General features: G+C 38.2%; 2 protein-coding genes across 10 annotated transcripts in view; both read right to left on the bottom strand.

The window, feature by feature from the left end:
* The window catches only part of LOC145478819 (glutamate dehydrogenase, mitochondrial-like), a 32,756-nt gene extending 24,681 nt beyond the window's left edge, over positions 1–8,075 (bottom strand). The window contains exons 1-7 of one of the 2 annotated variants that reach the window (XM_081456995.1): positions 7,769–8,075; positions 7,535–7,736; positions 5,189–5,323; positions 2,375–2,511; positions 1,790–1,940; positions 1,136–1,224; positions 879–915 (exon numbers count right to left, since the gene is read on the bottom strand). In XM_081456995.1, coding sequence (XP_081313121.1) covers positions 879–915; positions 1,136–1,224; positions 1,790–1,940; positions 2,375–2,511; positions 5,189–5,323; positions 7,535–7,694 — 709 coding nt within the window. In that variant the 5' untranslated portion in view covers positions 7,695–7,736; positions 7,769–8,075. Of the gene's footprint in view, positions 1–878; positions 916–1,135; positions 1,225–1,789; positions 1,941–2,374; positions 2,512–5,188; positions 5,324–7,534 lie in introns of both variants that reach the window. The other variant, XM_081456994.1, reaches the window with a different exon arrangement.
* Positions 8,076–10,018: 1,943 nt separating this feature from the next.
* Positions 10,019–25,361, bottom strand: part of LOC145478785 (zinc finger MIZ domain-containing protein 1-like) — a 42,448-nt gene continuing 27,105 nt past the window's right edge. For 7 of the 8 annotated variants that reach the window (XM_081456938.1, XM_081456941.1, XM_081456940.1 and 4 more), the window contains 16 exons: positions 25,102–25,161; positions 23,245–23,416; positions 21,781–22,010; positions 20,970–21,272; positions 20,431–20,750; positions 19,017–19,584; positions 17,360–17,507; positions 16,985–17,099; positions 16,470–16,568; positions 16,250–16,355; positions 15,980–16,128; positions 15,555–15,622; positions 15,117–15,185; positions 14,513–14,865; positions 13,298–13,578; positions 10,019–12,710 (listed from right to left, as the gene is read on the bottom strand). In XM_081456938.1, the coding sequence (XP_081313064.1) occupies positions 12,618–12,710; positions 13,298–13,578; positions 14,513–14,865; positions 15,117–15,185; positions 15,555–15,622; positions 15,980–16,128; positions 16,250–16,355; positions 16,470–16,568; positions 16,985–17,099; positions 17,360–17,507; positions 19,017–19,584; positions 20,431–20,750; positions 20,970–21,272; positions 21,781–22,010; positions 23,245–23,416; positions 25,102–25,161 (3,134 nt within the window). In that variant the 3' untranslated portion in view covers positions 10,019–12,617. The remainder of the gene's footprint in view (positions 12,711–13,297; positions 13,579–14,512; positions 14,866–15,116; positions 15,186–15,554; positions 15,623–15,979; positions 16,129–16,249; positions 16,356–16,469; positions 16,569–16,984; positions 17,100–17,359; positions 17,508–19,016; positions 19,585–20,430; positions 20,751–20,969; positions 21,273–21,780; positions 22,011–23,244; positions 23,417–25,101; positions 25,162–25,361) is intronic. The other variant, XM_081456937.1, reaches the window with a different exon arrangement.

Below are 25,361 nucleotides of genomic sequence, written 5' to 3'. Positions count from 1 at the left end.
ATAAAATACAACTGTTACAATAAAAACACAACAACAATAAGAATTAATTCACAATGGTCATGATACCCATGTCAATTGGATCAAAAGCATACATGTACTGTACAGCTCAAATATTAGCAAACTGTGAAAGTTACACTGAGCTCTTGAGATGTTGGTCTTATAACATCAGAAAGATGGCCATGGTGTTTAAGCCAGTAAAAAAATATTACTATTTAACATAATTATTATTAACAGTGTATCTGGCTGGGACCACTTATGGGGGAAAGGGAGTGGGTGTATACATGTACCTATGTCAAGGGTGTCCCAGTCAGAGTGGAGGTTGAACCAGGGGTGGGGGGTACTCCCTTATATGGGTTATATAGGTATGTGCAGCCCCAAAGGATAGGGTTTTTCAGCCGTTTTGGTCATAAATAGGGTACCGCTATCGATTTTGGCCATTTTGGTCTTAAATAGGGTATGGTTTTAGCACTCTAGTCTTTAATTGGGTATGTTTCTTGGAAGAAGCTCCTTTTTCATCATTATCAATGAGACCATCAACAAAAGTCCTTCATAACTTATGTTTAGGGCAACTCTGTCAGCCACAATGGTCATAAATAGGGTGTCAAATTTTTGGCTAGGTCATAAAAAGGGTAGCAAAAATCACAGATTCTGGTCATAAATAGGGTAAGAGTTTTGGGAAGTGAGCTGCACACCCTCACCCAACTTTTCTGAGAGTACCCACAACCCCTTCCCCCTTCCCCCCCCCCCCCCGGAGGTTGAACTGCACATGTATAACACAGAGCTGGATCAAAATTGACCACTGTCGACAACTACTGTATGAGAATGTCAGTTACTGATGGTTGCTCAAAATCTAAATGCTAACAAATAAAATTCAATACCTGAATTAAGAAAGTTGTCTATCCCATGGAAAACACCCTGAAAAAAAAAATGGACACAATATTTATTAATCTTAATGGTCTAATTTACAGTCATGTTACATGCATTAATACTGAACAATTTATGTTAGACAATGAAAAGAAAAAAAATCTTGCAAACCGAAAAGTTCACTTACAAAAAAAAGAAGTACGTGTATGTATTTATATCACCTGAAAATCACACTAAAACTACTGTAAAATCAATCCCAAATTCAAATTACCCTTCCTGTGGCTGATATTCTTCCATGAATTCCACCAAGATGAACCGGTTTTCCAGTGACACAAGCATATGCATTCATGTTACCATAACCTGACGAAATAAATAATAAAAAGAAAAGCAGGTTATTTACTTTTTAAAGTTTCTTTTTGGTTCTGGCCTTGCTACAAGGGTTTTTCTCATGGAACTTGGTTTTCATCCCACCACAAAATTTAAACCAACATCTCCAAATTCTAATTAGATCAGGATTAGGGGAACTGTATGAAAACCAGCTCAGGCTGAGCAGAAGTGGCTTCCAATATTGCAATCTATTTATTTTAATAGCACATTTAAGATAGTATGTGTGCCCTCACTGGTCAATAGGTTTGTTTAGATGAGAATATGTTAATGCAGTTTGTTTTCTAAAAGGAATAGAGTACTGATTTCCCTCTTTACATAATGTTCTAGTCTAAACACTCAAAAGTGTTGGGGGAATTCTTGAAAGTAGTGTTACTGTCTCGAATTCTCTTAACCCTCCTCCTGTTTACATATATGTAAAAGACGCTAGTACATGGAAGCAATCCTCTATTGCTTATTATAATTATATTACAAGTATTACATCAATTGAATGCAGATCCATCAAATGATTCTGCTCATGATTTAGGTAGAGGGTAGTTACCTAATGTCATGTCAAATGAGTCTGCAATCCAACTCATTTCTCTCTCCCCAGTCCCCATGTCTGGTGCTGGCACATCAAGGCCTGGTCCAATGAAATTTTTCTTTGCAAGCTCCACTGTGAATCTCCTTGTGATCTTTTCTAGTTCAGATTGCTGTCATGAAAGAAAATTCTTATTCTGAGAAACATAAATTACAAAACAAAACAAACAATACTAGCATTTACAAGGCCAAAAATATGCACAGAACTCACAACTGATCTTCTCCTTAAAATTAAGGGACAAATCTGTCGGTTTTGACACTTGACAAAAATTAATGTGGCCCGCTGATTATCTTTGGTACAGTAAATCTGAAAGCCGAGAATGTGATGCCCATCAGGGGGGATAGACTCTTATCAAAAAGAGAAATGAGGCAGGACAAGAGTGCTTTCAAAGTTTAATAGGGGTTGACAAAATTTGATACCTTAGACTATAAAAAAAGTCACCATCCTGATAATTGTAAAATGGAATTGATGGTATGCATATATTTTTGCAAAATAGACAAAAAGTTGCCTGATGTGGATGGGCTGTAATTTCTATCAATGACATACTGAGTATTCTGAAGGGTTGATCTTGATGCCTCCTTTAGCTCCACCAAAGGGAACATCAACCACAGCACATTTGTATGTCATAAGGGTGGCCAACGCCTGCACTTCATCAATATCAACGTCATCACTATACCTAATACCTACGAAAACGACACACAAAAAAAATGCAAACTGTCACAGTTGGCCTTTTGGCTTTAAGATCTGTAACCAGTTCATTAATTAAAACAAATAAAAATGCATGTCCTTGAAAGCTCCACACAATTTTTACATTAAAGTCTGCATCCAAGCCAAGCAGCCCATCAGGCCAGTACTAATATATCCCCGGTTTCAGAAGCATGAAGTGACTAGGGGCGTTTTCCATTTACCAAAAAATTCCAGAAATTCCCGTTGGGATGTAAATGGAACACGACTTTTGGTTCGTTCCACTGGAAATTTTCCAGAATAAACAAAATTCCTGAAAAGGTAGTCCCGTTTTCCTGGTGGAAACTTCCCAATGGAAAATTTGTGTTCCATTTACAGATTTCTCATCTTTATCACCAGTTCCATGCCTTTCGCGGTCTTTTAAGCGACCAGGCCTCCCTCAGCTCCCTCATTTTTCAACAAAAATGGTGGCTGATCAGGGTTGGTTTCTGGAAGCTTTTTGCAAACAAACTTTCAGGGCTACTACAAGTGCTCTGCCTGCCACGTTCTAGTGCCAGATCTAGAAAATTTATTGCAGCACAAATGTGCTGCATATAAAAGTGGTAGGTAGAAATTCTTGCTTGTTCTCAGCTTTTTTTGCTGCTGCACATTTCCTCTTGTCATTTGAAAATGAAGAATTACAGCGCGAAAAATGGAGCGAGTAAAAGAGGGGGGAGGGGGAGGGGAAGGAAGGAAGGAAACGCTTGCAGACAAACCCCTGGATATTGAAAACCGTCCACTTGGCCTTTCATGCCTGAGTTCGCACACCGAGATTTCGTGCTGTCATTGGCTGTCATAAATTAACCAATAAAATCTTCGGCCTTCCATGGTGGAAGTGAACTTTGAACCATAATAAATTTACTTGTCAAAATATGTCTGAAACAACGAGCTCACGGTGGGAACGGAGAAATCTCGATGAATTAAATTTGGTAATTTATAATCAAGCTCTATTTCTTCTCAACCCGTTTAAAAGGAAGGACTGCAAGGGTGAAGTTTTAGCACAAATCTGCCAGAAAGTTAAAATGTGAGAAGTATTCCACTTGCGTTAGTAATCCTTGTGCTTGCATGATTCGAAATCTTGGATCACTGTATTCATTCATTCAGGAATCGATACAAGGCAAAATTAGCAAGTCAACTCCCACAAAGGCAATTCCAGTAAAGAAACGTTTGCTGGAAACGCCAGATCCGCAAATCAGTTCAGGTGTTATCGCCTGCAGCAAAAACAAACAACAGAAAGTCTTCTTGGCAAACTTTGGAATTTGGGCAGGAGAGGCTTCAAACATCTGAGAGGGGAAATAACGATAATCTTGACCAGTATCTGAATAAAGATAATCTTCCCCTAGGCGGCCTCCAAGTCAAAGTTGTTTATAAAATGTCCTCGTAAGAATTCCCCGCGACAAGACCACTAAATTTTTGGTAAGGCAAATATGTGACAAAAACTGGCATGCCGCAGCTAACACTATAACAAATCATTCAGAATTGTACCCAGAGGTTCTAAATGCTGTCAACAAAAATGCTTCTAATGAAATGTCAGAGTACGTACGACAACATGTTGCCATGTAACAAGCCAGACGAAATCACTACGTTTTCCCACACAGTAGTGCGAATTTTCTGTCCCGTGGTTTATTATCTTGTCCTTGGCGCGTGTGGCATTCAAGAAAGTGATGTTAAAATTAAAGGAACAGCTGAAAATTGTGTCGCGCTTGCTTCTGCAATGATGTGCAGGCTTCGAAAAACCAAAGCGTCGGCATTGCACTACAGGATTTCTACCGTACTGTCGAAGCTGACGACTAAATCCTCGTTCAGTGAGAGAAGTTAATGAACAAGCTTCGAACGTGTCTTTCCCATTTGTCTGGCACTCAAAGGTACTAAAATACCTTTGATCGACACATGTCAATAATATTGGACTAGCCCAGCCAATCACGAGGTCCGTTCGCTGGCGAACAGAGGTTTTCAAAATCCAGGGGTTTGTCTGCAAGCGTTTCCTTCCTTCCCCTCTCCCACCCCCCTCTTTCTTTTTTTTTGTTCTCGCCCCATTTTCTGCGCAGACAATACACCGAAAATCCCGTTCCTCGGTCTTTCTTTGCTTCCAAACCCCACGGAAACGCTTGCTACACAGGCTAAGTGAATATCCTGGCAATGCTTGTTCAAAATAACCTTCAGTTTGTTGCAAATTCCATCTCATGAACATCGAGGCCACTGAAAAGATATCTACTGCATCGTCTTCTGAATTAATCAAACGTTCTCCCTCTATTGAGACTTGAAACATTCTGCACAAAAACAACATCTAATGGGCCTCATTGACCTCCATTTTGAATATTCATGGGAGATTCAGAGAAGCGAAAGAGAGGGGCCTGTGAATGAATGGGACTTGTGACAAATGATACGCGCTTTTCCCAAATGGAAATTCCCAATAGAAATTTTCCGAAATTTTTTGTAAATGGAAAATGCCCTAGGAGTATTTCTACTCCCCCTGGATGAGAGCAAAGTGTCTCGCCCAGGAACATAACACAATGTCCCTGACCAGGGCTCAAGTCTGGATTGTTCCATCCAGAGCTAAGCGCACTAACCAGAAGGCCACTGCACTTCAGGGTAATTTGTACCTTAGAAATCAATAAAATCAGTGTCATTACAAACCTCCTTTGCATGGTGTTCGATGATGACTGTGTTGTGCCCTATAACCCTGGATAAGTTTAAATTCACCATTATCTCTTTTGATTGGAAACATTACTGAAAGAACATCAGCACAGGGCTTCATAACATCTAGAGTTCCTGTAAAAATTAATAAGAAAGTTAGCATAGCCCAAACTTTGACTTCATTGAGCTGTTGTTCCTGTTCACAACAGAAATTACCATAGGACTAAAAGTGAACTCCAGTGTTTGGTGGCCAGTCAGGCAAGTTTCACTTAATTGATGGACTGACTCAGGACAAAACAAAGTGGCCTGATTACTGTATCATTACTGTATTATAATAATCAATAAATACCTCATTGAACACACTTCAATAACAAACCATGCCCTGACAACTTACTCAAAACTTGCTTGCAAATTTCATTTTAGAGCCAAAAGTTTGATGAAATTAAATCAGAGTTCAGTACAGAAAAAAGGCAATCCAATTATAAATAAACATACTGGCAATTTTATTGTTATTACAACTTCATGCTTGTGGTACACCGAAACTCCTCTTGTATGTGTGGGACACTCGCATATTCCTGGTTTTCAGTGTCACGCCATTCAAAATAGATCAAAATAATAATCAAAACCGTTCAAATTATAGATTAAGTCCAGAATCTGGGAAATGAAAGAAGGTAAATATGCAAAGACTCTCGCCAAGATTCTGGTCACAGCAATTTTTCTTCCCCAAGATATGTGGAGAAAGATTCTACACAAATTTATAGAGATTTGTAGGGAGACGCCACACTGGTGCCCATACAGATGGGCACCAACATGACGGCCAGAAACCAACAGAAACATCTGTCACTGAGTTTTGCCACAGAAGCTTGAATTTATCCCTCGAGGAACTCTAAAACATTAAAACAATACTTCTTCTTACACATGAACTGTTCAGATATCCAAATTTCCCAAAATAAGTCAATTTTTAAACCATGATGACAGCTCTCTAAGCCGTCATGTAAATGCCGCATCATGCAAAAGCTTAGAAATTCGAGTGTAGTACTGTATCACAAAACCAAGAACCCATTTGGAGCGAAAATTTGTTTGAATATTAGTTTTCAGCTGTTCTTATACATCACTAAAGTTAAATCTCAGGAAGATCAATAGTTTTGTAGTTTGAATTTTAGTCACATCATGTGAAAACCAGCTATTGATTAAACCTCAACTATTAGTATCACTGGCCCATTTTAAGTTGCTACTGGCTAACAGGCAACTGCCTGTATTGTAGTCCTGAACTACATGTATGGCTCAAAATTATAAATTACTGCACCTTCCAATAACAAACAAACTCTGTTCAATCTACAATTGCATTTCTCTTATCTCTTATTTCTCTTTGATTGCATTTCTCTTATGCTTTGCTCTACCTCGACCTTGATTATTCTGGATATCACAAAAACCTCATCCAATAATTGTTTATTATATAGCAACCAACGCTTCCACAACAGCGTTAGAGTTTTGCGCCCTGACCATATACAAATCTACTCTTAACTCTTACCAATTAAAACATTAAATGTCCATACAACAGTCACATCTCCACAACAGCCAGATAATTCTGCCACAGGATGGCTGTTGTGGGGAAGTTCAACTGTACAGCATGCATGTAAAAATACTAAGAATTAAGCCAAAGCAATGTTTTTGTTTACTGTCAGCAAACTACAGCCATTGGAGAAAACTTGGGAACACTTGCCTGAATGGCTCTAATCAATGTTTCCTGAATTTCTCTTGTGCTCTTAAGTTCCTGTTTTTATGACAGTATAATACATTGCTTTCACTTACACTGTACTTGGTAAATAAGACATTAGTCAGTTGATAGGAATGAATAAACATGAGATTGAAAGTACTGCCACGAGGACTGCCCATATTTGGATCAGACGGAGGTTTGGAGGGGGCGTAAACGATGTCGTAAGAGCGTCGTCTCCATTGAACCAAAAAGAACGCTTGAAAATAACAGTGAATAACGTTGTGATTTCTTTACGACAAAAACAACAACTTGTCGGAAGAGTAAAAGTAGCCCCGTGTTTCATTACATGGCTAAAATGTTCCAAGACGTGCGTTGGTCTCATGTCACAAGGTGAAGCGGATGACATACAGGCCGGTGTCAATAGGGGATTTGAAATTTTCAGACTTCTACTGATCGGTAGAGAAAGGAACTTCCAAACAAATCGATCTAGGCAAAACTGTTTTTGTTGAGCAAAGAAATTGTGTTAAGTTAACAAGTAGTTAACAGTCTACCATAAAGTTTTCGTTTGTATCAACTTCATTGATCCGATTCACCGGAAAAGAAAGAATGAAATTCATACGCAATCTTACCTTTTATTCTGTGTTTTTTGTCTTCAAACTTTTCTGTGCGGTAACCAGGGGGATCTGGCTTCGTCAGAAGCCTATGTTCCACGAAGCTTCTTGCATTTTCGAAGAAGCCTTCGCACATTTCTGTGAAGGACGGATCTTTGGGATCAGAACTGGTGGACATCTTCACCACAACATTTTGAACAGCAGGAAGGCATTTCGTGCTCTTAATGAAGACACCTCTTAAAGAGCTAACACTTTGAAGGCTAAACATTTCCAAATTTTGAGTACAGAAAGACTATTTTACGACCAAAACCCTCGTCATTCGAACACCACAATCGGGCCTTCCGCTTCTGTTGATTGTGAGGTGACCGCTCAGCCAATTACAGGCTAGCGCCAGGTTTTCAAAGGAAATCCCACGGCCATTTTTCTTCCAATCACGTGATTCTCTATAATTAGAAGGCTGAACAAATATTCTATAACAAAATGACGTCAGTTTTTCACGCGTCCGACTTGTTATTGATCATGAATTAAAAAAAGGAAAAAGGAAAAAAAGAAAGAACGCCTGATATTTATTATTACTGATAGCAGGTTAGTCATAACATGGTCAAAGTAGCTTTGGATCCACCAAGCCATAGCCGAGTGGTTTTAACAACAGTGATGACGAAATTCATTGTCAATAACAGGACAGACGATATAAAAATTGACGTCAATTTATTTTTTGCAATAACAAATTGTCAAATTGTCCGCTCTCGCTCGTTGACGCATCGCATAAATTATAAATTCATGTGTCTGTCTACTTATTGACTATGAAAACTAGCCAATGGGCACGCAAGAATTTCTGCAGTTATCGTAAAAGTGTAGCTCTCTACAGTTCTGTAGTCAATGCCTTTAATAAGACACTGGCACTGTATAAATGTAAAAAAAAAAAAAAAAAAAAACTCGGAAGAGCGGGAAAAAATTAACTATAGCAGGAAATTCAGGCCACTGAACGACCTCGTCGTTCATTGAACGAGAACCAATAAACGAGAGAGATATTAGGGAAGTTAAAGAATTAAAAAAGTTTTGGAAATGCAATTGAACGTGACCCGATGGCTTGTAATCCTTCTTATTTCAAACGGGCATAAACCAGAGCCTTCGTTCATTAAGACCGTATCATATATTAAGTACCTACCGTCTGATTGGAAGGAGGAAGGATGCCAAGATTAAAAGGATGGAGGTGTTCCATTCTCGACCATAGACCCTCGCATTCTGAACTTAGCAAGATACGAAGCTCTGGGGAACTCTGAGCAAACGGAGCTAAATCTTGGCTATGATGGCCGCACAGCACATGCTTGGTAGAAACCAAAATAAGTGCTGCTGGATTTACAATGGACTCCTTCAGGAACCCATCACATGTATTGTTCAATCTTATTTGTCTATATTATGAATTGGTGCTCACAAATTTGATTAATTTTCTAACATGTTTTAAAATTCGTCACATTTTCTCGAGCCTCCGTATTTTAACTCGAAATTCTTAAATTTTGGCTTTGTCCTAGTCTATTGTTTGAGCAATTGTTTTCTTTCAATAAGGGACTGCATGGATAATGAAGCGCTTTCATTGTTTCAATGGAAACTAGGACAGACTATATATTTTGCCGGGTTCCCCACTCCCTAGTACCCAGCGTCTGCATTCCCTTTGACCAGCGGTCGGGAACGAAAACTCGAGGAGTCGAGGTACGAGATTGGGTTCCCCAGAGCTATTCGCGCCATCAGCCATGCGCAAAAGAGAATGACTCTGGGGTCTAAAATGGGAAGTGTCAATCTCGTTCCCATAGTCCGCGTTACGGGACAAGGGAAACGCGGGCGGAGCGAGATTGGGGAAGTGTTCAAGTCTTTGTTCCCTACTAGGCATGATGGCTTGACGGAAGTTTCCGAATCGCTGGTCAAGGGTAACGAAGACGCTGGGTACGAGGGTGGAAGTGTCATTGCAAGCCCGAAAATATCAGACGTCCAGTTGAACCGTGCAAGCCCAACTAACAACGCTTGGCTCATTTTAAGACATTCTCGTCCCTAGAGCCTCCGCTTCTTTTGGTCACTTGGACATTATTTGTTCCTCAAAGTTCACAGTGCGCTCTCGGAAACCTGCTTGCTACCTAGAACAGATAATGTCCGCGGACAAATATCCGTACACATTTTCGCGCCAAGTGGAGGCCGTTGGTTATTTATCCGTTTTGGTGACGAAACTGAATCAGGGTTACGAGAACCGTGGAGATACGACCCTCCAAAAATCCCTAAAAATTCCCAGTACCACTTCTTTAGGGAAGTTCACTGCAGGCTTAATATCGAACCCAGATCCCCCAAGGCCAGGTGGAACAGAGTGACACCAGGGTACGAGATTTAAGGAGGGAAGAAGTGAAAGGATGCAGTTGTAACTCCAAAACGCGTCAACTTTCACTGGCTGAAATAAGTTCTGAACTGTAAATGTTTCCCACCCGACCCTATACACCACAAAACTAACCACGTCTCAGTTGACTGCATGGCCTTTATTTCTTATAAAATTTAGATATAGAATATCTACACATACAGGCGGCTTTAATAAGTCTATCATAGCCTTCTTCGTAAGAATTTGTTCTTCACTACAGAACTGTAGTTGTAAACTTCAGGTTATAAATAAGTATAAAATCTACTTTACTATCGATACTACACGAGAACAAGAGGGACGACGAATTGCTTAGCTTTTAACTCAAAGGGCTAACACACTACCCTGAACAGCGTACGGAACAACCTTCCTTCACGGTACAACGAACTTTGTATTAATACGATGGTAATTATCTTGCTACGCATTTACAGCTCGAGAATAACATATTAACGAAACCCAATCGATTCCCTTCAAAAGAAACATCAATTCAGACGACTGTTTCAAAGTGATGCTCATCTGGTAACTTTCACTAAATGTGATCCAAACTAACTTCACTTCTATAAATTAAACCGTTTACTAGCATAGCCAACGGGCTAAAACAACGGTCACAGGACAGTTTACTACTGATAATCTCATTTTTCCACATATACGCGCCTGTACTGTATTTACAGAGGCTAAATCATATTTTAGATATACAATATTTATAAGTATATAAATACATGTTAACTTTTATGTACACTATACGGTCTGCGGACCGTCCGACCTCTCCCTAAACCGTCTATCGGAAGTTCAAAACGGTGGCGCAATGTCTACTCTCGGGTTTCGTACAGGCACTTTCAAGACTTGATCACGACAAAGCCATGTTTTAAGCAATCACTGACCGCCTTTTAAAGCTGACGAATTTGGCTAACCTCTTCTAAAATCCACATTATTCGCGTGCATTTTAGCTAGAATGAAAAGTGGTCTCAAGAAGATCGAAACGTGCTTTCAAAAGTAGAACAAAAATACGAGAGGAGAGTGAAATCGAGATCGTGGTAGTTCGCGGTTGATATCAAAAGTCTTCTGGAGAAACGTCCACAAAGCTTGAAACCAGTTTGGAAGCAACAAGACATCCTAAAAAATAGCACTTCGCAGGAGGAAAAAGAGCTATTATTTTGCGAGTTCCCAGTGCTTTACACAGCTAAACCCGACTGAAAAAAGTTCTCAGAGAACAAGGACATTTTACAGATCTCAGAAAAAGTAAGACTTGATAAGAAATACAAAAAGTTTAAAAGAAACCACAAAACGTGTTAGTAAATCAGTAACTTATTTCAAAATATCGTCATACGTAGAAACGGGTTAATTTAGATTAGTAAAAGAAAATCAAGAACTAATTCACTCAGCTTATATTCTATATTCTAAAAGACATCATTGACATTTTTGTACTCTATTTCTATATTTACAATAATAAACGTTTCTTCTTTTGCACTTTCTTAGTTAGAATCAGGTACAGCACGAAATCGGAAACAAAAAGTGACGAGAGACCGAGACGCAGGATTTGATCTAAACCAAATCACAAATCTTCAAGACGCATTTCAGTGACAGGTGAATGATTCAAACATAAAGCAGTGAAAAACGTTTGGTATAAAAGAGCTTCCCAAATTCCAGCAGTGTTAATTCTGAGAGGCCAGGCAATAGAATTCAAAAGGAAACAGGTCAAACAACGAACGAGAGAGACAGAAAGACTGGATTTGTTAGCTTGGTTCTTCCTATGTGCCTAATGAAATATTTTGCCCCCGAGACTGCAAAAAAAGCTCTTACACATCTCTCTCTCTAATGATTATGCAACTGGAAATCATTTTTCCCATAATAGTTATAAGATATTACTGGCTCTTTTCAAATACAACTTTACGGCACTTATTGAACTAAAATTTATATATCCCTCTAATTAAAAACAAAAAGAAAGAATACTACTTTTATTAATCTATGCGTGTGTACAGTTAGGGATGCATGCCCCCTTTAATTTATTTATGCATATATTATAGCATTTACTAAATGTATTCCAAATGTTGGAATAATTAATAATTCCCTCTGTCCATCACACCTCGAGTGCATGGTATAAAAACAGTCTGTTTCGTACTATTCACATCAGGCAAAAGCTACTCTATTTAGTCCTTTGCATAATAAAATTATTGTTCTTGAGTTTGACCCAAAATCACAGCTTCTACATCACTATAATAAGATTACCTTTAGCTGCATCACTTGTAAAAACATGTCCGCGTTAACTCCAGGATAAAAATTGTGCCATTACTGAGAAATTTCTGCCATTGCTTAACAACATGACTTTTCTTATATAAAAACAAACACAAAATCATCGAAGAGGTATGAATCATAAAAAAAAAAACAAACAAAAGAATCATTCAAAAAAATCCTAAAATATCGCTACTAATTGCTGAAAACGATTTTTAGGTAGAACTATAATCTAAAACCGAACAAACCATTCTATAACATGATCTAATACTTTTGAATCCTAACTTATAATATGACAATAAAGTACTTTCTACTAAGAATAAGTTTATATATACTATGCGCGACAAAGACAATCAATGCATTGCGTACAGTAGACATAATATATTATCTAAATATGAATCATGCGTTTTATTTGCGAGAAGCAAAGTAAAAATTTCTAGTATGGCCTCTCCTGTCGACGACAACACCAGCACACCGTTACTCGAACATGGACAAGATGTCCTCGCTGGGAAGGTCGGACGGCGTCAGGTAGTTAAAAAGTTCTTCAGGGTCGAGAGTTCCTGGTAAAACCTGAAAAAGATCAGGAAGATCACTAAGTCAGAAAGGTAATACGAAAGGTCAACTAACGACTGAGATCCACACTACTGTTTGGGAAAACTACGGCACATTTATAACGTTTACCCCGCATAAAGAGACTGCGTAGCGGTGGTTTCCTTTTGTGGGCACATAAGAGGCATGCGAAAATACTTGCTCAATCTTGCACTGTAAGCTTTTATATGAAAACTTGCGCTCTGGGTAAGGAAACGAAAGCTACACGGTCAAATACTGTACCTTGAATTGATACAAAATAGATTGAGAAAATTACGACTAATTTGTCAAAGGTTGACTGTATATAGAGCGTTTTCACATGACGTCATGGCAGCCATACTAGTGATCCAGAACAATGAAACGACAGCCATGTTGGTTTACCAAACCAATCCTACAGGAGTTGAACCCTTTTTTTCTATGTTAAGACTTCCTTTTGTTCCAGTAAATTTGCATGTGTGCTAGTCACGTGAGCAAAACGCTTTGTGTTATTAACAAAGTCCTCTTATTATTTTCTCCTCATTTACTTTTAAGCCTTTCATTCTTGACTAAAGTGTATCGTATTAACTTACATCTAAAGCGCCTTCCACTCCATCTGTTCCCCCACTGTGATCTTCCAGGACACCAAAGTTAAACTCATCCGGAAGATTGTCGTGTTCAAGGTCAGCTGCAATACTGTCAGCATTGCCTGACACGGGAGCCTGGGATAGGACTGAGGGGTGCTGTGTTCTTTCTGCGGCCCCTTTTTGAGCGGGATGACTCCCTGGAGTTTGAGGTGTGGAAGGACCTCTGGGATGATTGCTGTTTTGGGTCGTGGCTTGACTTGTGACTGGACTCGGAGTCATCTTATCACCTGAGAGATAAAGTTTTACAATACCTGTCTTAGTTCAGCCTCTAGCTTCTCTAGATTTTGCGATCAATTCCCTGTCAGGTCCCTTTCAATCACTTCATAGATACAATATAAATCAAATAGCAAAGCATAAGCTCAATGTAACATTTCAAGGTGGCAATAGATATATTAAAGGGCCCTACTCAGCCACACCTTTGTTTTTGGTTACATGCAAGGGTTTGGCTATTAAATTTTATCTACTTACATACTTTCAGGAACACAACTTGCAGTAAAGCAATACGATTTCGCTTCACCATGCAATATCAATAATTTTGATGGCCTCGAAAATGGTAGAGGCTGACTAGGGTCCTTTCACTTACAGTGTACAGTGTATAATGACGTTAAGGGAAGTTCAAGAAAAGCTGAATGCAATGGGGTTGTTCATGTTAACATAACAGATGTTAACATTATGAGCAGCGAATAAGTGCAACATAAAATAGTCCATTCACTTCCACGATTAAATAAAATTAAATAGATGTTGATGACAATCACTATTAGCATAACAGAAAAAAGAGTTTGTTGAAAATTAATTTCCCACAAATAAATCCAAAGCCACAGTATTTAGTACGCAAGAAATTCCTCATTAATGCAAAAACTTGGAAATGTGGCCATTGGCTTTGTGCAGCATTTCCTTACACTACAATGTCTAAGGACATGAACGTTCATCACAGTTATGTACACAAACTAACTCAGCTGTGAAAGGTGCAGTGCTCTACCAACTAAGCTATCAAGCCAACTGGGAGCTGGTCACGTTATGAGTTCCTTATAATTATACCCTTAGATAGTGAAGTATACATGTACACCCGTAGATAGTGAAGTATCCATGTATACCTGTAGATAGAGAAGAATGCAAGTTAATATATACATGTATGGAAGATCACAATGTCTGTCCACTCACCACTGGGTGTGGTCGCCGCCTGTGTAGTTCCTGTGTTACTGGGGTTATGTTCTTGTAACTGACCTCCACCAGATGGACCATGCGTCTCCGGAGGTGTCCGTCCAGGTGGAGTGGGCACACCCATACCAGGATTCGACGGTGGTTGTGTTTGGTAAGGTGAGTAGTGTCCACTGCTACTGGACATTTGGGATGTGGGTGTCCTGACACCAGACAGAGGTAATGAATCAGGAGGTGAAGGACGCGCCTTCTTAGCCGGCTGTGGTCCTTGACACTCTTCATCTTTTGGTTCTTGTTTGACAGGAACAGGCTCCCACTGACTGTTAGGGTCGAACGTTACTTCTTCAACATCCGTACTGAAAGAAAAAGAAAATGACACTATGGTTAATGTGGAATATCCTTTATCCTTTTAGCCACAAAAGTGGAATTGTCAGAAAACATTCTACAGACTGGATTTCTGGCATTTAATCTTCAGATAACTGAAGAGCTTGTCACACATGTAAGCCAAACTCAACACAAATAAACTCAGGATCATTTTTTGGCCTTTATGTCACGTACAAAGAGTAAGGCAATTTGAATAGATTTGTAAAATGGTAACTATAGCAACCACCTGGAAGTTGTAAGGATTCCCCACATGTATTGATCCACTTCAAGTCCTTCCAAAAGGGCAACTTTACTGCAAAATGAAGGAATGAGAAATTCCATATTAACTTTACCTAGTACAAACTGGTTTACCAAGATTCAAGGTGGTCGATTGTAGTGAAAAATCCTCTAAGCATCAGCTTCAACTAGCCCAATCAGCAGTACCTCAAACAAATATACGTTTTGTGTGACTGAGAAACTGCTTAAGCTGTGTCAGAACTACAAAAACCTCTTTCCTTTCCATTCTTTTATTTATACATCCAAGTTACACTTTATTAATGCTAGTAAATACACTATCAAACATTATTTTGTAGCCTTTCTTCTTTCAACAAAGCCATCATCAGTGACCTAACTGTCAAATCAATAATTTACGGTCACCAACACTCTGTCTAGACAGACTCACCTACAGACTGGACACTTCCAGCTCCCTCTTTCACAGTTTAATCTCAAGTACGATTCCAAGTCGAAACACTATAGAAATAGATAAAAAATTGAACTTGTACATAAGAAAAACTGGACAATAATTTAAGTATTGCTTTCGAAGTCCCCCCCCCCCCCCCAAAAAAAAAAATTGTATTGTCAAATTTTAGACATTTCTCCTAATTAATCCTTGATAATCAGACAATCAGGCACAGACAAATAAGGATTAACTCAAGCGGTCATCCATAGCCTCCGCAGAAAAGTAGTTAAAAAGATGCTTGTCGAAATTTATTCATTTCAGTATCAATAAATGCATATTATTCTTGATTAATACAACATTGAGAGCTGTCAACTAAGGTGTGTCATCAGAGATCAGTCTTACAATGCATGTTCAGCAAAGTTACATACCTGGATATGTTTACAATCATGGCCTCTGGCTGGCAGAGTTATTCTTCTGAATGTGATAGGACATTTTAGGGATACTTTGATAGCTGTTTGTTCCACACTGTCATCAGTGCCGCCAACAGCAGATGAACATAACGAGAAGTTTCTTTTGACTGCCGATCAAAGTAAATGGCATAAATGTCAGCATATGTCACAGCTACTTGCAACAGATTGATGCTTCTTAAATTAATATGCAAGACATGCACATGTGCTGGTATGATTTGTGGGACTCACTTTTTGTGATGCAGTGTTCAGCTGGTAGTAGGCGTTTACGCAACAAGCTCTGTAAAACAGAACTGACTGAAGGTCTGTGAACCAGCTGAAGGACAAAGAGGTGGGACTGAAAGAAAGAAAGAAAACAACAATAACTTACTGCACTGTCATTGTACTATTACAATACTGAAAGTTTGCAAACAGTTTAAATTTTCTGTCAAAATTGTTAATTCCTACTCACACAGCAGCATGCTGTTACTGTTATCTGTATTGTATTCCTGCCAGGTTTACACACATTCTTCAAATGAAGAGGTTTATGCGAGGTTTTGTTGTCCCCTTGCTGCAATGTACATGAAAAGCACATTGTTAGTCACATACGTGTTATTAAATTAATAAAAAATGTCACATCACATGTAAAGATGAGTTGAAACTTTCTGCCTTGTGTAATTGCAGGGTTCTTGACACAGTAGGTTTTAGTGGGCACACAAGCTGATAAAATTATGTTCTTACAATTAACATAACCATTGCACAAACAAGGCAATAAAAATGGCTAATGCCATAATAGCTAAAACCAATTTCAGCTACTCATCTTGTTTGTTATGTTCCAAAACTGAACATCTACAAATGTCAAGAAATTAACTTTGAGGATAATGTGGTACACATACAATGATCATACAAAGGCAGCATTGTAAAAAAGACCTGTATAAGTGACAAATTTAAAATAAAATCAGTTCAATAGTGATACACTGCACTCACCCTTTCAATAATAAGTGGATTAGCATTCACACTGACAGTGACTGACGCTGGCCAGTTGGTGTACATTTGTTTATCCTCATGATGATAACACTTGAATTGGAGCTCAAGATCAGGTCTGAAAAACAACAACACTTCAAAATGAGTACGACCTTTCCAAGAGATCACATTTTGGTAGCTATCTGGCAAAAGGTATCTTTCATATATCTTAGCACCTACCATGTCATACTGTGAACTGTGCAGGGCATAAAAAACTGAACTTTCCAGTTAAGCTGGTGCAAATTTGAGCAAATTTTTGAGTGACCTGCCAACTAAACCCTAGCAAACAAACTTTTGTGCGCATGTTGCTGTGATGTTAAAAATTGCTCAAAACATTACCTCATCATAAGTGTCTGATGAACAGAGTCTCTAAGATGGAACACATGATTGCTGACAGCTAAATTGTGCTCCAGTCTGAATGGAGCTAGCACAATGCCATCTCGCACAGGGAAGGTTAATCTTATCACATCATTTTCACCTGATAAAGCTACAATAAAGAAATAACCAAGATAAGTAACTTGTGAAGGAAACCAGCCACCAAGAAAATAAAAGTGAGCTAAGCCAAGCTGAGTGGTGTGTGTTTTGAAAGTTAAAGCACAGATGGTCAGTGATCTTCATACAGACTAAAGTGATGAAGATAATGACAAAAAGCTACACAAGTATATGGAATTACACCTTGGGATAGTGAAACAAACCAGAAAACAGACAACAGTGTTGTTTGGGCTTAAGGCAAATCGTTTGTGATGTGTTAATTGTTCGGGCTTAAGGCAAATCATTTGTGATGTGTTAATTGTTCCGGCTTAAGGCAAATCATTTGTGATGTGTTAATTGTTCCGGCTTAAGGCAAATCATTTGTGATGCGTTTATTGTTCCGGCTTTTCTCTTCATATTTGAACCAAACAAATAATTGCTTTGAATCACTAAGGATGGCCACTCAGTCTTATTAGTCCATTAAGGTTATTTTAGGCAGCCATGTACTCTTCTTTTATTTTAAACTTATTTTTGTTCATTTAATTTTAGCTGAGTGTGTACAAATAAAGGTGCTGTTGTTGGTTGAAGTCATAAAAATTAGTACGAAAGAATAATTTTGCAATACAGAGACCTTTTCTTCCGTTGTATTTTTGCCAAGAGCAGGCTAGTAATGACTTACAGAAAACGCACAACCTTTTTTTTTACACAAAAGTTGACAAGACACCTTTCAAAAGTTACAAAGCATGTGCAAATTTAAATAATGTTAACTTTAACATTGTTTGGTGAGAATTAACACTTAATTTGTTCTTAAAGGAAACAGTTACTTTTGTCTCCTGAGACTCTAGAAACAATGAAATTCCAGAGAAACAAAATCAACTGGTTTTCCATGATACCAGTCATTAAGTTATCTGTTATAAAGTACAATAAAGACAAAAGAGGATGCAACATGACAACCAATCGTCTCACAGTGGTTAAAGGTTGAAATTTGCAGAAAACAGTTTTATTCTTAAATGTCATGTGACCTCAAAGTAGCCAATGAAAGCATGGGCTGTTCAGGAAGAACTCCAGCTATATAACAATAGTCACTGTTTTTGTACAATTGAATAACATAATATAAAACCGCAAAGGACATCAACTGCATGTAACAACTAAAGAACAACGACAACTGTGTACAAGTAGCATGGAAAGGAAATTGGAAAGAGAGAGAATCTAACAAAATGGAGGTCACCATTACTCAAAGTTAACACAGGTTTTGTAATTAACAGTGACAGGCATTTCTGTTGAAACATGTATTGCAAACATAAAAACATGTTTAAATTATATTTTGCGGTCTGGAATCATTTAATGATTTCATGTCATTTTGTAAGCTTTCAGCCCATGCTTGAGGGCATTTCTGTTTCAACATAGGGTGACCCATGCACTGAGCCCTAAGGCCCTACTATAAAACAAATCAATCTCTAAGAAGCCTACAACGTACCAAACAGTGGTCACCACCAAGCCTCCCTATTTACTACTACCTACTTACTATTTAGCCTTGGAGGCTTGATGTCCTCGTAACCCTGTGGCGGAGAAGTGTTAGGAACAATCTGAGGTTTAATGTCATAACAGTTTGAAGGATTACCGCTGGCGTCACTAATACTCATGTAGGGGCTAGGTATAGCTCCTGGTGTGACTGGTGGAGATAAAGCATTTGCCATTGAAGAGTTTTGGTACTGAAGCGTACTTTTGCGCCGTCTTGCCATGGGGCGTGGTCCTTGTTGTGGCATATGAGAACCATACATCCCTGGTTGGGGCACCTGGCCCATTGGTGGGACCTGCGGAGTCTGTGCTACTTGAGGCACTTGGCCCATGGGGCTGACTTGGGACATCTGGTTTACTGGCCCCATGGGTGGAATTTGGCCCATCTGTGCTCCCATTGGCTGGTTCAACTGTCCCATTGTTTGGTTGACTGAGTTTCCCTGCATCATGTGACCCATCTGTTGGTTAATTTGTGACATGGGACTCATGCTAGGCGTGTAAGGAGGGGGTGGTGTCGGCTGCTGTTGGTAGCCACTCTGTGCTGGGTAGGAAGGCATTTGATAGCCACCCTGTTGCTAGAGCAAAAAGAGAAAAGAAAGGGAGAAGTGAGCCATAAATTAGCGAGGCGTTCCACTGTATATTGTAAGTTTTGTATATGCCGCTTCCCAACAAAAAGAGGACTGATTTTAACATTAAACCACTCCTTTCTTCCCAAATCATTGCAGAAACACATTGGTCAAACTAAGTTCAACCTTTCTTTTTGTCTACAAATGACAAGTTGTAAACTTGAGAAATGAGAATGACCAACACCAATGCTGAGTTCAAGGACAATCTCATTGTATTAACAAACCAAGCCTGGTCAAGATAGTGCAAAGAATCAATTTTCACCATTTGGTTCAATACATTACACGCTAATTTTTTCATACTTTCATGATGGACTGTCAATCAAATTTTTTCAAAGTTTTGTCTTAGTTCCTGTAAGAACCTTTCTAAAAATCATTTGATTATTTGAAGCCAAAATACAAGCACTTGAAAGCAAGCACATTTTCAGTATTGCCTTCAGATGAGAAAGTAGACTTTATATTTCATTTGCCAGTATCAGTCTGTTTTAAAATGAATGTCGATGTATTTTAGAAGGGCCGCAGCTAAGATGAATTCTGGTAAAATCTAAAAATGTTCTCTAGCTAAAAGTATATAAAAACCCAGGCTAATGACTGTCTAAAGTCAAATGCCTGGGTTTTTATATACTTTTAGCCAGAGAATGTTTTTAGATTTTACTGTATTGAATATTACTTTTGATATGGGGGCGATTACAGAAGCACTCATTAGAAAAAGGGGGTGCTTATTGGAAGAAGGGTACTAAATCAAATCGATACTAACAGTATTCCTACTATTATCAAGCAGTCAACAAACCACCTTACCCCATACTGCCCAGGATATTGTTGCTTATAATGCTGCTGCATTTGCTGTTGTTGCTGCTGCTGCATTTGCTGTTGTTGCTGCTGTTGCTGTTTTCTTAACATAAACTCCTGCAAATATTGTGCCCTGCTCATGTTTGAGTTAGGTTTTTGCATTCCCTGTTGGGTTCCAGGTTGTTGTTGTTGCTGCTGCTGTTGTTGTGAAAATGGCTGTGGATATTGAGGAAAGCTGTTGCTACGCTGGTAAGGTGGTGGTGGATGTTGCGGGTGACCAGCTTGATTGGGAGGATACTGGTTTTGTCCTGGAGGGAATCCATACTCTCCTGCAAAACGAAATCATGAAAAACCAAAATTGAACTACATGTATACAAAGACATTCTGCCAGCTTGATCCAACCTTTTGAATTCATTTACACCAGTAAGTTGCCTTTTAAAATAAGGGCAATGTAGTCAAATGCTTATGTAATCATCACACATCCATGAAGCAATAGCTTCAAATAATAGGTTCACCAAGAGGAAATTACACATTAAGATAGCACTTACCCATTTGTTGCTGATCCTGAAGGGCAGCTGTGGCAGTTGCTGTAGCAGTTGCTGTTGCTGTAGCTGCTGCTGCTGCAACTGCAGCCGCTGCTGCAGCTGCTGCTGGATTAGCCGTGGGTTGTGGAAAGGGGGATGCATTGGGTGGAACAGAGTTTTGCTGGGAGTAATAATGGTTACTTCCTGGAGGCACACTGGGTGTGTTCGCAGTCGCAGGGTAACTGTTCTGCCTCTGCATGTAGTTTTGTGCTGCGGTGGGTGTTGTTTCTTGAGGTAACCTGCTTCCTGGTCTTGCTGGATACCCACCTGAAGAATGTAAACAATCAAGAATATGTCATTTTTCACTATTTATATTCTACCACACACTATGTTCAATTCAGACTGAAGATGGCAGAAGTATCTAACAAAACATGTTTGTTAAACTTAAGAGTGCTGTTTTTTCCCTTAAATTAACAAACGTATACTTTATGATGCTTGCTTGTTTGAAATTTGAGATTGCTTAAGGAAACCCACTGCCCTGTTGATGCATAATGATATAATGTTATTATCAAAGCTTCTTTCAATTCAAAAGCATGGAGCAAATTATTTGCCAAAACCTGGCCAAAATTGCAAGTGGGAAGTGAGTGCAAATATTAAATTGAGTCCATGTTTATTCCAAATTCAATGAGGAACATACATGCAAATTATACTTTAAATATAGCATAACACCTCACAGCTACTTTAAGACAGTAATGTGAACATTTTTCCTAACTACATGGCCTTTGCAATGTGTACTGTTATAAAGATGTACCAGAAAGATGACTTCAATCTTTACCTGATTGTGCATATTGTTTAGGATTTGCAGAGGTTGAAAGATATGGATGTCCCACAGAGTTGACAGTGTTTGTTGTTGGAATGCCTGGATTAGTTGGGTCATGCGTCATGTTGGCTGTTCCATTTGTCATAGATGATGTGACACCCCACACTGTCGTCACAACAGACAAGGAAGGCTGCTGTTGACCATGACCCTGTGTAGTCTGTGGCCACATGACGGTTGATGCATCACTGCAAAATAATGCATCGGCTAAGTCTGGAAGTCACCGACGATCAATATGACAGAAAATCTGACATAACTCACTCAAAACCTACAATGAAATGCTTCAATCTTTCAACTTTCTACTAAGAACAAAGATGTACACGTAAGGAAACTGCAAGATATGTTTTTACAATGCAATTCATAATGATGAGAGTTCAAAAGGAAATAGGGTGCTAAACTAATTTACTTGCACAACATCATTATACAAAATCACTGCAATTCATCCAATACTTCAATTGAAAGTCTCAAACAATATAAAAAAAAATTTGCTGCTTTGCATGGACAACATATGTAAGGAATTTATGATTACAGGATAAGGATTTAGATAAAATTTTTCCAAACTTTAGGTATATATGTACATAATTTAAAAACAATGTTCTTCATAACCATGCTAACAGAAAGAAAAGGTTGAAAACAAGTAGCATGGATTTTACTATCAATATCATTATTATTCACTTCAGAACTCTCTAGATATCACTAATAAATATTTATTATATCTGAAAGTTTAAAAAAGAGTGAAAATGTGTGACATTTAAGCCACACAGGCAAAACTTGGTGGTCACAAATTTCAAAGCATTTTATCTCCAAAACAATGCACAGTATCGACCTGAAATGAGCGCAATGATTTATAATAAACCGTTGTCTTAGGAGGGATTTTGTGACTGTAGTTATATAATTATGATCCAATGAATCAATGGCACTAATCTCTAAGGTTGTTGTCTACACTAACATAATCATGTATGTTCATTAAACTGTGTAATAAATGAAATTTCTTTAGCCTAACACAATAAAACCACAGGAAGCATTTCTCCGAATTAGTAAACCTATGTTTAATTCTATCTGTGTCTGCAAATTCTTATTTTTGGGAACCATGTTACATGCATAATGAAGCAGAATATTTTTCACAAGCCCCTCTGATGTAAGAGAACTCTTAGCATGTGTTATGGTAGTTACCTAGAAGGTAACCTTAACTATGTGGTTTATGGTGATTTGACTGTGTCCATTTCACAAGGAAAACAAAACAATTTGAGAGCAACCCCAAGATTGTTCCTACAATTCATGCTAGTAGCAAGTATGAAGGAGAAAAGGGAGTAAAGCACTGAGAAGGCAAAGAATGCAGTTATAAATTAATGCATGATCAATCTAACGCAACAAAAGTTGCAGAAAACAATTTGAAAAAAATGCTATAACTAGGTGACATACTTGTTGGCAAGCTGATTTAATTGATTCATCTGGTTCAACTGATTCATCTGTGTGAGCTTGTTCGCCGGCCCTGTGGGATAGCCTGTTGCCTTCTGCGTATCAACATTTCTTTGCTTTTGGTGTCGTAGGAGCAGAAGTCTGCCAAGATCTTCACACCACACGCCTAACATAGCTGTGAATAGCACAGAACCAATATTATATGTCAATATTAGGTTAAGAACTTTTACAGGGCAAATATAAATAATGTCATTTCTGGTTAATTAAGTGTTCATTTGAATAGTTTTTTCCTGTCACCAACATGCACTTTGATTCATTCAAACTCAACAAAGAACAAAATCAGTTCATAGAGTACATGTTATTGAAATGATCAGGACTGTTGATACTCTATGTATTAGACGAGGTCGTTTTCCTGTCACTCGAGACACTTGCATGACTGCATTTGTTAGCACTTTGTGTTGATGCACTCAACATAATTATTATGCTTTTAATGGCTTAGTACCTTAATGATACTACACAGAGAAAAAAAAACAAAATACAAGAACATTATATTAACATATACATGTAGTAGGGCATGTTAAACAATCAGAAAGATTATAACTATTTTGCACAATGCCATTTACAAGCTAACATACACTGTAAGTATTGTAATGCCAAACTATGCATGCTTTATACAATAATTTATGATGTGACCCAGACTTTTGAACTTTGTAAATTCACTGGCCCGTGTTGCCCACACACTTGTGATGCACTGGTCATGACTGATTGAGAGGTTTAATTGACAGACTGAAGGCATAACCACCTCTTGCTCTGATTTGCCAGAAAAAAAAACCTCAAAACAAGTTCCTGTTCCACTTTATATTAAAAGCAAAGAAGTTTGTTTCACTTCACATTTTGGAAGCACTAATCATTTTGCCAAAATGCTGATTCACATCAACAGTCAACCTCAATATGCTGATTTCACTTACTTAAAGAAAAAGCAAAATGTTGATTGCATGCCAATGCACAACCTTAAAGATTTTGATTTCACTTAAGAAACAATTAAATGTTGATTTCAAGAGAATCAGTAACATCAGAGATTTTCATTTAAGAAACAGTACAATGTTGATTTTGCCAAGGTCTTGAGGTTAGGGTCAAGGTTAGTATTGGAGAATGGTCCAGTGCCATTTAGTAGGGTTAGGGCTTCCATTACGGTTTGTGTAGGCATCTAGAAACAGTTACCATAGGCTGATTTCACTAATAAATAGCCAAGTTTGCTCGTGTAAAAAAAAAAAAAAAAAGAATTAATCCACATTCATTAAGCTCATAAACAGGGAAAGTAGCTTGTTTCACTAGTCAAATCAAACACAGTGATTAATATTGATGTCACTGCATCTGTCTCCATACATCTGGCCCATGATCCTAGACATTTGAAACACTAAAATCATGCCAATTTGAAATTAAATCAATGCAACCTGGATCAGAAATCTCTGTTACAATTAATCGCTACTTGGTAATGCCATTTTGTAACATTTTACATTTCACTGGTCTATTAACAATTGGATTATGAGCTCGAGATTTTATCACGCATAGAAATTGAGAGCATAGAAATTGAGTTTTAGTATAAATCTACTAGTTGTTCAAAACTTTATCCAAATCCTCTTCACAGGCACCTCAAAAATGCAAAGAAGCAGCCATCATTTTGTTAACAAGCACACACTGTTATGCTACTTACTATCTACCACAGAATAGATAGTGAGTAGCATAGCGTATCAGGAAACAACATTCGTGATAGAATGCTACTAGACTTATACTAAAAGAGTGTACACCATGAAAAAAATGAGATAAATTTGTTAACTAACAAATGGTCAAGTTACTCACTTGCTGACTTTGTTGAGAACTTGTCTCTATGTGCAGCACAAACTGCTAGAAGTCTGTAGCCTAAGTGATTTAAAACCAAAAATTAAAACATAATTATAATAGACCTCAAAAAAATAGCTCCTTACCAAAAGTATATATTTCCCTACAAGTAGGAAAAATTTCAAATCAATTCTCCTTACAGGTTACCATCAACTCGAAGAAATTTGGGCCCAACACTTCCAAGACTGCAATGTATACTACCTAATGATGATCTTTTTTAA

Source organism: Orbicella franksi, chromosome 2, assembly GCF_964199315.1.
Source record: "Orbicella franksi chromosome 2, jaOrbFran1.1, whole genome shotgun sequence".
NCBI classification, from domain to species: domain Eukaryota; kingdom Metazoa; phylum Cnidaria; class Anthozoa; order Scleractinia; family Merulinidae; genus Orbicella; species Orbicella franksi.
Note: the sequence above shows the minus strand (reverse complement) of the source record. Positions and strands in the feature narration are given on the sequence as shown.